The 15,000-nt window shown below is 36.3% G+C and overlaps 3 protein-coding genes across 6 annotated transcripts in view; 2 read left to right on the plus strand and 1 right to left on the minus strand.

Moving 5' to 3' along the window:
* Positions 1-2,938, plus strand: part of LOC113812757 (protein CASP) — a 9,414-nt gene extending 6,476 nt beyond the window's left edge. For both annotated transcript variants that reach the window (XM_070131725.1, XM_070131726.1), the window contains exon 2: positions 1-2,938. This exon is cut by the window's left edge and continues 830 nt beyond it. In XM_070131725.1, coding sequence (XP_069987826.1) covers positions 1-1,320 — 1,320 coding nt within the window. In that variant the 3' untranslated portion in view covers positions 1,321-2,938.
* The window catches only part of LOC113812756 (trafficking protein particle complex subunit 12), an 18,164-nt gene extending 6,892 nt beyond the window's left edge, over positions 1-11,272 (plus strand). For 2 of the 3 annotated variants that reach the window (XM_027364680.2, XM_070131724.1), the window contains exons 2-10: positions 3,482-3,614; positions 5,907-7,121; positions 7,412-7,642; positions 7,772-7,935; positions 8,469-8,556; positions 8,672-8,818; positions 9,097-9,219; positions 9,492-9,653; positions 9,898-11,272. In XM_027364680.2, the coding sequence (XP_027220481.2) occupies positions 5,928-7,121; positions 7,412-7,642; positions 7,772-7,935; positions 8,469-8,556; positions 8,672-8,818; positions 9,097-9,219; positions 9,492-9,653; positions 9,898-10,146 (2,358 nt within the window). In that variant the 5' untranslated portion in view covers positions 3,482-3,614; positions 5,907-5,927 and the 3' untranslated portion in view covers positions 10,147-11,272. The remainder of the gene's footprint in view (positions 1-3,481; positions 3,615-5,906; positions 7,122-7,411; positions 7,643-7,771; positions 7,936-8,468; positions 8,557-8,671; positions 8,819-9,096; positions 9,220-9,491; positions 9,654-9,897) is intronic. The other variant, XM_027364681.2, reaches the window with a different exon arrangement.
* Positions 11,273-11,588: 316 nt separating this feature from the next.
* NHP2 (NHP2 ribonucleoprotein) overlaps positions 11,589-15,000 on the minus strand; it is a 4,785-nt gene continuing 1,373 nt past the window's right edge. The window contains exons 2-3 of the mRNA XM_027364683.2: positions 13,512-13,584; positions 11,589-12,157 (exon numbers count right to left, since the gene is read on the minus strand). Of these exons, the coding sequence (XP_027220484.1) occupies positions 11,926-12,157; positions 13,512-13,584 (305 nt within the window). The 3' untranslated portion in view covers positions 11,589-11,925. The remainder of the gene's footprint in view (positions 12,158-13,511; positions 13,585-15,000) is intronic.

The following is a 15,000-nucleotide window of genomic DNA, read 5'->3' on the forward strand; positions in this document are numbered from 1 at the left end:
GCACAGCTCAAGGAACAGCTTCAGAGTTTAACTGCTGCTCATAATTCACTGACAGAAAACATGTCTGTCATGAGTACCTCTGTTAATGAAGTTGAACTGTCTGCAGAGACCTTAGCAAGATCATCTCTTGAGATAGAATTGGCATCTAAGGACAAGGAAATATCCCAATTGGTAGAAGATATCAAGCAGCTGCAGAATTCCCTCAATCTTCTTAGGGAAAGTTCCTCTAGCCAAATTCGGGCCCTTGAAGAAAATCAGGAAAGTAATACTCATACCATTGCTACCTTGGAAGCCAAAGTTCAGCAGCAAAGGGATTATGATGAAATCAAAAGGGAACTGAGTATCATGAAGTCTGTTGAATTTAGTTCCATTTCTAAGGATGGCGGAGAAGAGAGCAGTCTTGAAAGCTCCTCTAAACCACTAGAAGTGCTCCTCTTAGAGAAGACAAAGGTTTTGCAGAATGAAAATACTGCACTAAAACAAATGAATAGTAATATGAATAAAAAGACAGTAGAGTACGAACAGGAGCTCACAACACTACGTTCTCTTGCTGCTGAACAAAAGGATTTGATATTACACCTTGAATCTGACCTCTCATCAGTCCAGACCCTTTCCTCTTTGTACCGTGGTGAAGGTGAAGGTTCTTCAGTGCCAGAAATAGTAGCCGAGGCAGTTAGGGCTTCTACAAGTAGCACCCCTCCTCTCGGTACCCCTCAGTCTTCAGTCACTGATACACCAACTCCAGTACAAGGAGGAATCCCACCAGACTTTTCTTCAGCAGCAGAATCTATTTTACCAATCATTTCTTCTCAGAGGGAGCGTTTCCGTCAACGTAATGAGGAGTTAGAAGCTGAACTGACTGGAAAAAGTCAGCAAGTAGTACTTCTTCAAAATGAATTGGATAATCTTCGTGCTGATAACCTGAAACTATATGAAAAGATTAGATTTCTCCAGTCTTACCAAGGGCGACAAAGCAGTGAAGATTCTGCAGCAGAATCACGATATAGTAGCCAGTACGAAGAGGCACTAGATCCCTTCTCATCATTCTCGCGTAAAGAGAAGCTACGCCGGTATTCAGCTCTTAGCCCATTTGAAAAAGTGACCTTGTCAATGGGAAGGTTTATATTAGGCAACAAAACAGCACGGACTGTAACTTTCATGTACACCGCCTTAGTTCACTGTCTGGTATTCCTTGTACTTTACAAATTGGCTCATACAGAATCATGTAAGCGTGATTTTGCTTCTGACTGTGCTCAGAAATTTGCAGAGCATATGAATCAGGTTCATGGTCATAGTGATTTCCATGACTTTAACCAGTAGATCATAGAGTGATTATATCTATAGCACAAATGGTACAGTTGGTTGATAAACATAGAAAAGAGATATGGTGTTTTTTTAAGTTTATATTTAATAGTGCATAAATGAGTATAGCTTTTATCTCCTGTGATGGCTAAATTTCTAAAGATTGAATAAACATTCCTATATTCTTGCCTGACCATATTAATATGGAAAACTCAGTTGTAAGATAATACATGCTAAGAAAATATAATCTGAACAGATGACTATGGTTAAATTTTTATGATAAACAGTATGTGTGCCTAGTGTAATGTGATAATTAGAGGTGTGATAGTATTTATTCCGAGACACTGATTATAGAGAAAGTACAGGTTGCTTTCAGATTACCAGAAATGACAACAGGAGTTCTTACTTTTTTACAAAGTAATTTGTTTTTATAGAGTTGTGTTCTAAGCATTATAGACTAGCCAAACAGGTTGCACATAGGTGGTAGCTTGACTTAGTTTTTTCTTTTAGTGGTTCTGAAAAAGAAGGAATCTGGTGATGGATAAGTGTTGAGTTTTTCGGGTGATACACTATGTAGCTTGCTTGAAGCTGGGCAATGCATCTTTGTCAATAAGGCATAGAATTTTGCCTATTTGAGAATATTTATTGACTTTATAAGCTACAAACTACACACAAAGGTTTCATGTGAAATGTTACATATGGTGTTTTATGCCTGTTTGAAAGATCTGACTGTGGAGAATGACAAGTTTGGAAGTTAAGTAAGTATGAGTTGTGATCATTTAGGGATACGTGCAAATATCAACATTACATTTTGAAACCATAGAGAGCAAAACAAAGGAAGTTATGCCATATATGCATATGTATATATATATATATATATATATATATATATATATATATATATATATATATATATATATATATATATATATATATATATATATATATATATGTATATATATATGTATATGTATATGTATATGTATATGTATATGTATATATATATATATATATATATATATATATATATATATATATATATATATATATATATATATATATATATATATAAATAATATATGTATGTATGTATGTATACACAGATTTTCTTTTGTAAGAAAGATTGATATGGAATGTCTGTTGGTGATACAAACTGAATTGTTGGATTATTCAATTGATTATCTTTGAGACTTAATGCATTTAGCCTTTTTTCACATGTTTATATAGGGCATTCATTAATAGATATATCCGTACACAAGGAAAATAACCCATTTGTATTAATTTTTGTGTTTTATTTAATTATCTGTTGATTTACTAGCATACCAGTCCAGTCAATAGTTTCACTTATTGTCAAACGGCATACCAGTTCTGGCTAGAGATTCATTCCCCCAAAATTTTACTCTGAACAAATGTTTTTTTGATTGTAGACATTTGATTTTGTTGCCTCTTTCTCATTCTTTTTATATACTTTTTTTTTCTTTCTTTTTCTTTTTTTCTTTTCTTTCTTTTTTTTTCTTTCTTTTTTAGCTAGGTTCATTGCTGAAGGTTGTTGTTTTCATGTTATATATATATATTTATACATATATATTTGTTATTATTTACTATACAAAACTTAAAAATAAAAATTGATAAATAAAGACGTGTTTCATTTGAGATGGTTAACAAATGATAAGAATACTAATAATCACCCAGCATATGCATTGAATGTCCAGGTCAGGTTGATATACATAAAAGCTTCATGAAAAATATCAAAACTGCCCTTAGGCATATTTACATACTAAATATCCAAATTCTGTCTTTCCTTGAAAATAAAGATAAAAGGCTAATACCTAACTGATCAGTTTTGCAATGAGTAACATGTCAGGAAACCATTCTTGCAGGAAATGTGACGCATCAGTTAATCGCATATTTGATTTGAGTCTGTTCGCATTGCGTCTGATCGCTTGTTGTCTTATTTTGAAGGAAAGTATTGTTGGTCAAAAATTTAACTTCTGTGTTAGACGTAAACTTATTCTAAACTTCATGACCACAGGACTCCTATCGTGGTTTATGTACTAAAGTCAAAGAGGAGAAAAGAATGGACCTTTTATAATGCAAAAGTTTTGATTGATATAAGATGTTGATTGTCTTTGACAAGATGCAATCTGCAAAATTAATAACACAAATAGCTTCTGTTCAGGTTCACCAGAATCCGACATCCTTCTGCCAACCCAATTCCAGGAACGGAGGCCAACAGTTATGCACTCGTAATAACGGTGTGCCAGTGTTGAATTGAGAGGGGCAGTCCTTCCAAACCGTTAGTCCATTCCAGTGTGAGTATGCATTCTTTTCATGTCTCTTTAGTGTCCCACGTGCTCTAGATTTGTGTGGTTACAATATACTCTAACGAATGAAGTGGAAAATCACGTGATGATGTGTTGATCTTCGCCCATTTCTTAATACTTGTCTTTGTTACATACATGGGATTCCTGTATCTCCACAAGGATGGACTCTAAAGACTTAGGGTAAACTAGGAGGATTTCTTCATTTTTTTTTTCTTTTATGCATCACAGTTTAGTTGGCATGAGTATGAGAGGAGAATCCTTATTTTATGGTTCATTTTCATTATTTTGTATTCATTATTATCATTTTTCAAAAATACGTAATGGATACTAGCATACAGTGGCAGACACACACACTAGATAGTAACAAGTGCATGGATTAATTTTAAGATGCATTTAGCTTTTTTTTTATTTGATATGTAATTCACAGAGCTTATTTGGCAAGTACTGTTAATAATTACTCATTTTAGATGATTTGTATATTAAATATTTTATTAAATTTGGCTTTTTGTCAACAGTTTGTATACTTCTCCTTTAATACTTTCAACTTTATTTCTCGCTCTTTTCTTTTTTATTTGTCTTGTTAGTTCCATTCCTTCTTCCAACTTTATACTTCTTTCTCTCTCTCTCTCTCTCTCTCTCTCTCTCTCTCTCTCTCTCTCTCTCTCTCTCTCTCTCTCTCTCTCTTTCTTTCTCTTTCTCTTTCTATTTCTCTTTTCTCTCTCTCTTTTTCTCTCTCTCTCTCTCTCTCTCTCTCTCTCTCTCTCTCTCTTTCTCTGTTTCTCTCTTTCTCTTTTTCTCTCTCTCTCTCTCTCTCTCTCTCTCTCTCCCTCTCTCTCTCTCTCTCTCTCTCTCTCTCTCTCTCTCTCTCTCTCTCTCTCTCTCTCTCTCTCTCTCTCTCTCTCTCTCTCTCTCTCTCTCTCTCTCTCTCTCTCTCTCTCTCTCTCTCTCTCTCTCTCTCTCTCTCTCTCTCTCTCTCTCTCTCTCTCTCTCTCTCTCTCTCTCTCTCTCTCCCTCCTCTCTCTCTCTCTCTCTCTCTCTCTCTCTCTCTCTCTCTCTCTCTCTCTCATCTCTCTCTCTCTCTTCTTTCTTTCTTATTCTTTCTTTCTCTCATTCTCTCTCTCTCACTCTCTTTCATCTCTCTCTCTCTCTCTCTCTCTCTCTCTCTCTCTCTCTCTCTCCGTCTCTCTCTCTCTCTCTCTCTCTCTCTCTCTCTCTCTCTCTCTCTCTCCCATTCTCCATTCTCCCATTCTCCCATTCTCCCATTCCCCCATTCTCCCATTCTCCCTCATTCTCCCATTCTCTCATTCTCTTCTCTCCCTCATTCTCCCACTCTCTCTCTCTCTCTCTCTCTCTCTCTCTCTCTCTCTCTCTCACCCTCTCTCTCTAAGTCTCTCTCTCTCTCTCTCTGTCTGTCTCTACCTCTGTCTGTCTCTCTCTCTCTCTCTCTCTCTCTCTCATTCTCTGTCTGTCTGTCTGTCTGTCAGTCTATCTCTCAGTATATATTTTAGTCAGTGATGTGCACAGCCTTTCAGAAGGGTGTGGCCTCAGTTTTAAAAAAGGACAAATGTCAGACTAAGATTGTTCTTTCTTGGATTTTGAATGGCAGGACACTTTTCATTCAGGGAAAAAAGCAGGGGCTCAAGCACATCACCGATTTTAATTTCATTTCACATGTGGCCAGCAAGGACAAGAAGTAACAGGTTCATTATTGTAGCCCAGTTTACTCTACCCTAAAGCCATAATTAACAAAAACCTTTTGACTAATCCTGGTATTCCTTCAGATATTTTGTACTAGTAATTAGTCTGTCGTAACTTTGTTTTATTGCCTTGTGCATGTAATGTTTTTAGTTACATTTTGACTGACCTTGATTTACTCAGATAGGGTCTTTATCAGATATTTGTTATATGAAATTTGTAGTGCCTGTTGCCTTTTCAATTTCATAGAATTGTGGCTTTGTAAATGACAGCTATTTGTAATTTCATATATTGCTTTTGTATAGATGTTTCTAAAAAAAATAGAGTGCAGTTGAATTCAAGTAGAAATTATATGAAATGTTTGTAAAGAAAATCATTTCCAACTAATATGTGATGAAATTGCCTTTTTAGTTGTAGAACTGTAGACCCTTTGTTATGAAAGCTAGCTTGTTGTGAATGCTTAGGTACTCAAATTGCTTGTACTTGCTGTTTTTGCTGAAAGCATATGTGATCATAAAGTCTCAGACTTTTTCAGACCAAATTAATGATGCATGTTCTCATCAGTTTCTTCTCCTTTCTTTCTAGATTGAAATATTAGAGTAGGACATGTCTGACCAGCCACCCACACTCAGTAATTACTTCGACCAGAGTTCCAGTAGCATCTTTGACCAGCTCTCAGGAACCCCTCAGAATGCCCAGCCAACACTCACAAGCCATCAGGTGGGCGGAGTAGCACCTGCACTTCCAGCGACCAGTGAACAGATCAGCACTCCATATATAACCCCCATAGCCAATCAGCAACTGACTTACCCTCCAGAGGCTAATTCATTCTCAAGTCCTGGAGCCAATATAACAACCTCTGGGAATGCATTTCCAAGCCAAGGGGACGTGCCATTAGGATCACCGTACCAACCACCTGTTTGTGTGACTCCTGATCCTCAGTTAGGGGGTCCTGGAACACCTCAGCCTAACTCTACTAATCTTCATACACCACATCTATCTCATGAGAGCTTTTCCTCACCTGCACATCATAACATTCCACTAACACCACAGAACCAAGAGGCTGTTGCTTCTACCACTAATTTACCTGCAAATAATCTACCTGTGCCAACCCCGTCTACCCCTTCTCAGTCTGCCATGATGATGAGCATGACCACTTCAATGCTTGTTACTGACACATCTCCTAATGCCAGCATGGATGTAGAGGCAACCACAGTAAAGTTTCAGCAAGCAAGTATTGAAGAAGAAGCAGAGCCTTCCTCTCCTTCACAAACCACATTGATCCATGCTGGTAATGTTGCTATGGGAATAGTAGCAATATCAGCTCCTCCAAACAACTTGCAGGCATCAACAGGCAGCAAGCCAACAAGCCCAAAACCATCCATGAAGTTAACTGCAGCATCTGAATCAGCAGGTGATAAAAGCCGACAGAATGAGTCTAAGCTATTTAAATACTTCAGTAACACTAAAACCTCAAATCCATTTGATAGCATTGGTAGTCAGACTCCAGGAAATACCAGCGATTCTGCAATGATAAATCCCGTTTATATGTCCCCAACTGATAGCTTTAATATCAGCAATGCCATACCCTCTCCAGATTCCTTTCTGACACCAGCTACAGAACAAGATGTTTTTACTGCAAGTCTGCTTTCAAGTGATGCAGACCGTAGACATGATGCCTGGATTCCTTCAGAAAGTACTAAACAAGCATTGATTGCTATGTCAACAAGTCCTCCTGGAACTTACTTTCCTGAAAAAGATCTTCTTACCATGCCAGGAATTGCAGTAAAGGAGGACTTTGTAAGTAACGAGTTCTGTTTTTTTGTGGGTGTGGGTGTGGGCATTATATTCTTACATACAACTATAATTGATCTAAAATGAAAATTCCAAAACTCACAAAGAATCCATGTAAACAATTGGCCTTTAGAACTTTGTCCTAGTTCTTGAAATTTGATTTTGGCAATTTCAAAATTTGCTTTTTGTCTTTTAAAAGATTGAATAATGTGTTAGTGGTCCTTTCATAATCTAGAATTTTTGGCAGCTTTTGTCTGTCATTCACAATTTTAAAACAAGTCTTCTTCTCTTTCTAGGGTGACCCAGTGAAGAATCTTGTACGCACTTACCTGGGAGAAGATGCTGCAACGAAGAGAGTGGTCTTGACAGCTGCCTCAGTTACACAGGATGACAGAGGTCTGCGTCAGTTGATTGCAGCTGGATGTTACCATGCAGCAGTAAATTTAACAACTCAGCTTCTTACAGTCTATGGACAAGGGGAAGGAAGAGCAGGTCATCCGAGTAAACACACAGCTCATTCAATACAAGTAAGGACTTGTGACGGAACAAGAAAAGCCTTTGTCCTCTAGAATTCATCATTTTATGCACTGGTAATATGTCACTTCATTAGACAAGATCATAAAAATGGCCATTTTAGAATTTTCCCACTCCTGCAGCTGTGGTTCACCAGAATAGCCTTATTGATAAAACTGCGAAGATTCTCCCTTGCTGAAGTGGAATGCCAGTACTTTGGAGATTTAGATGCTCCTGACTTGTACTTTGAGTTCTACCCCGAGTTGTATGGCGGAAGGAGAGGATCTATGGTGCCATTTGGCTTCAGGTAGGAAGATTCTTTTGTGCTAATATTTTTCCAATATTATTTCCTCACCTGTTTCTTCAACATAAATATTTTTCAAGTTCTCTCTTTTCCATCTCTTTTCTAACGTACGGATTTTTCTTTCTATTCTCTTCCTTCTCCTCTCGTTTCTTCATCCCAAATAACTCTATATGCTCAATCCTTTTGGTTGATAAAAATAATCATATACAAATGTATTATGTTTCATTTACATTTTTTGTTTATATATATATTCTAAATGTTTTCTTTTATATTGTCTAGTTAAATTTTATTCATTAATGTATATACTTGCTTCCTTTGAAAAAGCAAACTGAGGCAATATTTTACAATACTGATAGTAAAATTAATAATGCATTTACATACTTTATGGAAAGTAAACCTTAATCAACATTTTGTAAGGCATGAATATCCACCAAATTTAGGAGATAACACTCTGATTAAATATCGTAAACTATTGTAACAAAGTGTTGCAATGTATTTAAAATTGGCATTTTGACTGAACCAAACCAACATCCTAGGTTGCTAGTGGCAGAGCTGCCTCAGTATCTGGGAAAACACACTCAGGCACTTGACCGCCTGAATGCACTCCTTAGGAACTGTAATCGGGTAAATATGTTTTTACTTCCATATTTTCTGGGTATGATGTGGATAAGATACTGGTAATAACAAATTGTAACCAGTTTCACAAAACTGAAATTTTTAACCCTTCTGTTTGATGTAGATCATTGAAAACCTAAGTAGTGGGTTAAGTGAAGATGGAAGCACTCTAGAAATGACCAGCAACATGCGCGACGACTCGCTGAAGCTTTGGAGAACAAGGCGGTTGAAAGTACTCTATTCCATTACAAACTGTGCAGTCAGTTTGAAGGTAAGGTATTTGTGAAATATCTTTTATTTTATATGTTGTAACTTATGATAATAATTGTTCTCCTTACATTATAAACCTATTTTATCTTGGCCGAACTATTGTCATGTAAAGAACTTCATCACATTCTTTTCTTATACCATGGAGAATGCATTAGATTGCCGCAGACAGTTTACACTCGATTCTTAAATTTTAATATGCTTTGCTGTTAATTTATTTTTCAATTAGTATTTCCATTATTATTGGACTAATAAACATTTTCCAACTCCATATGGCTTCAGGACTTCCGACTAGCAGGGTCCCTTTTGGAGAGACTCACTCAGGAGGATCCAAATTCAGCTGCAGGACTATACTCTGCTCTCGGTCGCCTTTGCTTGCAGTTGGGCGACGTGACAGCTGCACAGGTAATATTTATTTTTGTTTTGAGTAACCTTATATATTGTAGTTACTTGTGATATGTCTTAGGAATAAAGGTAGATCTTTTTTGTGTATTCTTAGAGGACTGGTCAAGGCATTAAGAGCATTTCCTTTCATTGCAGATAATTTGATATTAAGGAATAATGCCTCAAAAATCCAGAAAACCGAAGTTAACCCATATCTACACTTGTTGCATACAAACACAAACTAGACATGCAGTTTATTATTATATTATTTTTTGTCTCCTCTTTTCTTCCAGGACACTTTCAACCACTATCTAGAACATACTCCCCCACCACCACACCATGACCCAGTCCAAGGTTTACTGCATTCTGCATATATATCAATAGCACAGAATGCATTTAAGGATGCGACAGAGATCTTACAACAAGCCCACAAAATTAACCCCAACAATGGTTTGGTATGTTTTGATTATTTTTCATAAATGTTATACTGTAGTTTTTAGTGCAGTACCTTGAAATATCAGTATTTATATATTTCCTTTAAAATGTAAGAAAAAGTGCTACAAAATATACAATTATAATTTGAATGTTAATATGCTTTTTGGCTAATAACTCATTAAATGTATATTTTCAGTTTTAATACAAAATTACAATGCAGTGAAATGTTTTTGGCTAGCTAATTGGCGTTCTTTCTCCTTGCAGGTTATTAATAATTTAGGAGTTTGCCTCATGTACACGGGTAGGGTGACAGAAGCCATCAAGCTTGTGGAAGGTGCCGTCTTTTCGCAACCTGACAGATTTTTGCACGAAGCTATCATCCTGAATTTGGCAACCATGTATGAGCTTGAGTCCTCCAATGCTCACCAGAATAAGTTGAAATTGCTATCTCTTATAGCACAGCATAAAGGAGATTCCTTCAATGTTGCTGCTCTCAAACTTCAGCCTCAGTAATATGTTATGTAATTATTTTCTATAGCTTACCTCCCAAGGAATGAGATTTAGTAATTTAATCATTTAGTGTAATGTAAAGTACATATGTATAAATATGATACAACAGTGAGGTATCTTTACTTCAGAAATAGTTGCAAAGGTTGATGTTTACATTTTTTGAAGGTTAACATGGCTTCATACCATTGACCCAAACTGTTTTTGGTTTTATAATATAGATAAATGTGCAATCTCTGTAGCTGCATAAAACCAAAGTGGTCTTTGTATTTAATTCTTATACTGGTAATATTCCCAATTCTGATTTTTCTATTTTCTAAATATATTGCCATCAATGCACACCTGTGGAAGTGATTGATTTATCTAAATGTATTCTCCATTAGTCTAATTCCAGAAATATGTTCAGGATTTCTTTTCCTACAATAGTATGTAGATATGTCAAAATCTGTATATTTTCAATTGTACATACAATCTTTGATGAGGAAAATGTTGATGCCATATTTAGTGTTTATGACTGCAGAAGCCGTGCTCACTTTTTTTTCTTCCTCATACCGACATGTTCCTTTCAAGTATCTATAGTTAAAACTATTGCAAACCAGTGAAGTGAACAAATTATTATGCAGATCACAAGGTTGTCAAATAATTATCTCCTTTCATAAGAGAAATTTAGAAACTCAGTAACACACACACATCATATTAAAGATATACTTCAGTTCAGTGTTCCATCTTTTCTCTTTATCCCTTCCTGTGGACATCACTGTTTTACCATTGACCTAAATAGTTACGATCTTTAAAATAGAACCAACCCCCTCTGCCCCATCCCTTGCTGAAAATGTAATTCAGTATCTATTCTGTTTAACCAGGATTGTATACTATAATTTACTTTGCTAATGATAGTGTCTTGTACAAAGAGGTTAAACTGGTCTGCACAAGAAATATATTAGATATGCCAAAATCAGGATAGGATTCATTGTTTTGTTAAGTCTCTGCAAAGCATGGGACATTAGATATTTGTATTTGCTTAATATATTTCATCATTCCAAATACAAGATTGTACATTCTTTTGCCAGTCAAAGATGAGGGTGTAAAAATTATGTGGATAAGAGACTATATACATAGGAATGTGATTGAATGAGGTTTTTACTCTCCTTTTCAGTTGAAGTTAAAGACTGACTATTCAGAAAGACAAGCAAATGACCCATAGATGAAAGCTCAAAATTTAAAAAATTAAGGATAACAAATAATATGTAGCTTGTTCTGGTAGTTAAATTTCAGGTAAATCATCTGTTTTTTCATATGCACTTCTAGCTATAATCATTAACCAGTAATAAAATGAAGAGTAAAAATGTTATTTATCAGTGCTGTAAACTATTTCTAAAACCCCTCTTACATGTGTCTCCATGTAAGTAATTTTATATCTTAGGATCGATTACAAACTGAAAAGGCAATTTATTTAAAAAAGAAATTTCTTTTTATTATGAATACTTATTCTATACAAATATGTACTTGAAAATGAAGTACCTATGAAAACAAGCAAATATTTCTTAAGGTTCTCATCACAGTGGGAATATATTTCAATATCAATAATTTCAAGAAATCCTGACCATAACAATATAAATTCTTGAACTGAACTCCGACTTTTGAAAAATTAACAAACATTAACAAGGAATGCTAAGAAATATTTGTGTATACAAAAGTAATCCACATACTTTCCAAGATAATAATAAAAGATACAAGAAAATATAAAAGAAAACAAATCTAGCACACCACTAACAAAAAGTTAGCCTAAAATACTTTGGGCACTTTGTTAATTTCTTCAAGAACTTTATCATACAAGTCTTGATAATCGCTGTGCTCCCGAATAAGCACCATGACTGAGCATCTCTTTCGTCCCATTGCAGTTCCCAGGTCTTGTTTGGATGGTGTGTATATGTATGGCAGGTCCTTCTCCTCACAAACGGCAGGAAGGTGACACATTACTTCTATTGGAGATACATCACCAGCAAATATCACAATTCTGGAAGGGGGGTTGGAGAGAAAATAAATAAGTAAAAATTAAGATTGATATAAGAAATTAAATCCACACAAGGCTTTGTCTATAGTAAATGGTTACAAAGCAAAATAAATGTGCAAGACATCAAAGATAATACAGCACTACAGAAAGATGTAATAGTGAAACGAATAAAGAGGGGGTTGATGATTTAATGTGCTACACATCAAAGTCTGTATGGCAGTTCAGGAAGGTAGTGAAGTTGTCAAAGGAAGTATGGGATTTTGTAAGGATATCTATTGGGAAAAGTAAGGATTAACAAAGGAAAAAGGGGAGTTTAAGGACAATTAGATCAGTTTCAAGAAAAATGTTAGGAGGTAGAGAATCCAGGGAAGGGGGTTGTGAAAAGGGGGTTACATCCAGGGGGAAGCAAAAGGAATGACCAGGAAAGAAGGGGGGGAGGAGATGACACAGCCAAAGCAGGATGGAATAAGGTGTGTTGGGAGGAAGTGCAAGGAAAGGGTGTAGGGGGAACATGAGTAAGAGAAGGATGGATGTCAGCAATTACTTTGAGCAGACAAGGAATGGGGGCAGCGAGATTGGAGGATGGATCTGGTGTAGTCGTGTTATCCTGGGTCATGATTACATAATTTTGAATGTCTTCGAAAATTTCTGAAGTGGACTTGGTTGGGGAGGCCTGACAAACTGTTTTCTTATGAGTAGAGGGGACATATTTTTCAGGGGTGGAGGGAAAGGATTGAGTAGACGATGGGGTGAAGTTTGTCTTGTGCAACGAGTTGGGGCAAGGAGGAAGAGGGTTAGGCACTAGGGAAGTAGTGATAGAAGTGTCTGGTATTGTGGTGTTAACTGGTATGTCTGAATTTAGAATGGCTGAAGAATTTAACTGGGAGAGGCAGGGGATAGAAGTGGAATGAAGAAGAGATACTGGGTGAGATGTGGAAACCTCTTGTGAGAAAAGGGGAGGGGTTGAACAAAGGACATATAGGAGTAGGGAGTGAGAGAAAATCCACATCAACTTTACAAAAATGATCCCATTTGGCTGGACTAAACAGAGTATTCAAGATGTTTGTAGAGGTGCAGGAACATGTGAATGAGGGAAAAATTAAGAGGTAGGATAAAGTCAGCCTTTCATCCTTTCAGCACGGCTCTCACACCTTAGGAAATAGATAGCAAAGGGGTTGGGAAAGAGAAGGAAATGAAAAGGGGAAGGGTAAAAGACCATGCAAAATTAGCCAAGTCAAGAGTGATCCTCAGCATTATATCCTAAGCCCCTCCACAGAAACAACAGGCATGGGATTAGGGGGAATGAACTCAAATCAAATTTTTACACATATCCAACATTTACTGCAATTCTTCTTACCCTGTTGACCCTTTGCGAATCTTTCCTTGGACTTCCTTCAGACCATCATGCAGATACCCTTGGTGCTGAGAAGCTGCAAAATAAAAATAAATAGATAAAATGAGTTGTCTTTAATCCTGACAGTTATATGGCTAATACATTACATTGCATTATGTAAACAAGCTTTAGACATTAGTGATGACTATACATTTATAGTAATGCCAATATTCTACATGGTTCACAATATTCTTGTTGGAATGACACAATTCCACATTTTACAGTAAAAATGCTTAAAAGGGTAATTGTGTATACTTTTGCATCTAGAACACTGGTTACTGTTAAAAAAATAAATAAAAGCATTAGTAAACCATTATATCTTTCACAATACTATTATTTCATGATACAAGACGCAATGCTAGTATTGTCAAGTGGGGTAGTCATGACCTAGTGGATAATGCTTGACATAACTTTTTTCATATACCATTTTCTTTTTAGTTGATCTGTTTTCAACCTATATTTCTGGAGCATAGGACCTTTAATTGTGCAGAAAAATGAAAATACTCCACAAATAATTAAGTGCATAAAAAGGCCAATTTTATTCCCAAAAAATATTTAGTAATTCCTTCCTAAGTACCTAACTCAACTTCAAAAATATTAATGCTCTGCCTCCCAACATCCACCAGGAAACTTGGGAGCACCGAGTGGACTTAGGCTGAGGGCGGTATTTTCCGCAAACTTTTCCTTTATCTGTGGCGTTACCATTCGTGTCTGCATATCATTTCTTTTACGTCCTTGATTTCATAATCCCGATAGCAGGGGAGGGCATGAATAATATCAGGGAAATTATGGGGTAAAACAGGCTTAAATAATAATAATTGAGAACGAAAATACTTAAACACAGCAAAAATGAAAACACTTAACCCTTTATTGGGGCAAGTGACCATATGTGATCACTTAAATACATGTATGTATATGAGGTAATTAAGATGTGTGCCCGGTAAAGGGTTAAAACCGGCCAATGAAACTATGGACCTACCCTCCACCTCAGAAATTCTATGGACTGACATTCCAAAACTAAAAACTCCAAAAAAGAACCCAACCCACCTTTCGGCAAAATCTACAGGAATTCACATACTCCAAACGCCCCTAAAAATGCACTGACCAATAAACCAACCAAATCTAACAATTTAGGTTGCTGTGACTAAGCGTGCCTTTTGGGCAGTGCCCGAGGAAAGGCTCTATCCCCCAAACACCCCCCAGGAAACATTCTCTTGACCTCAGTATGTACAGGAAGATGGAGCTGCATTCACACGGTAAAATAATAAACCAAATACCCTTTTATCTGGAAACAAACTTTCATTCGCTTCTATCTACTATCTGAATTGCTTCAATATTTTTTTTTTTCGGGGTGGGTGGGGCATTTGAAGCATTTGATGGGCTCAGGTATTATACTAGGATTGTACTTAAAGTTTATTTCTTCTTCATTGCCATTATATAGTCCAGAATAATC

The sequence above is a fragment of the Penaeus vannamei genome, chromosome 17, assembly GCF_042767895.1.
Source record: "Penaeus vannamei isolate JL-2024 chromosome 17, ASM4276789v1, whole genome shotgun sequence".
NCBI classification, from domain to species: domain Eukaryota; kingdom Metazoa; phylum Arthropoda; class Malacostraca; order Decapoda; family Penaeidae; genus Penaeus; species Penaeus vannamei.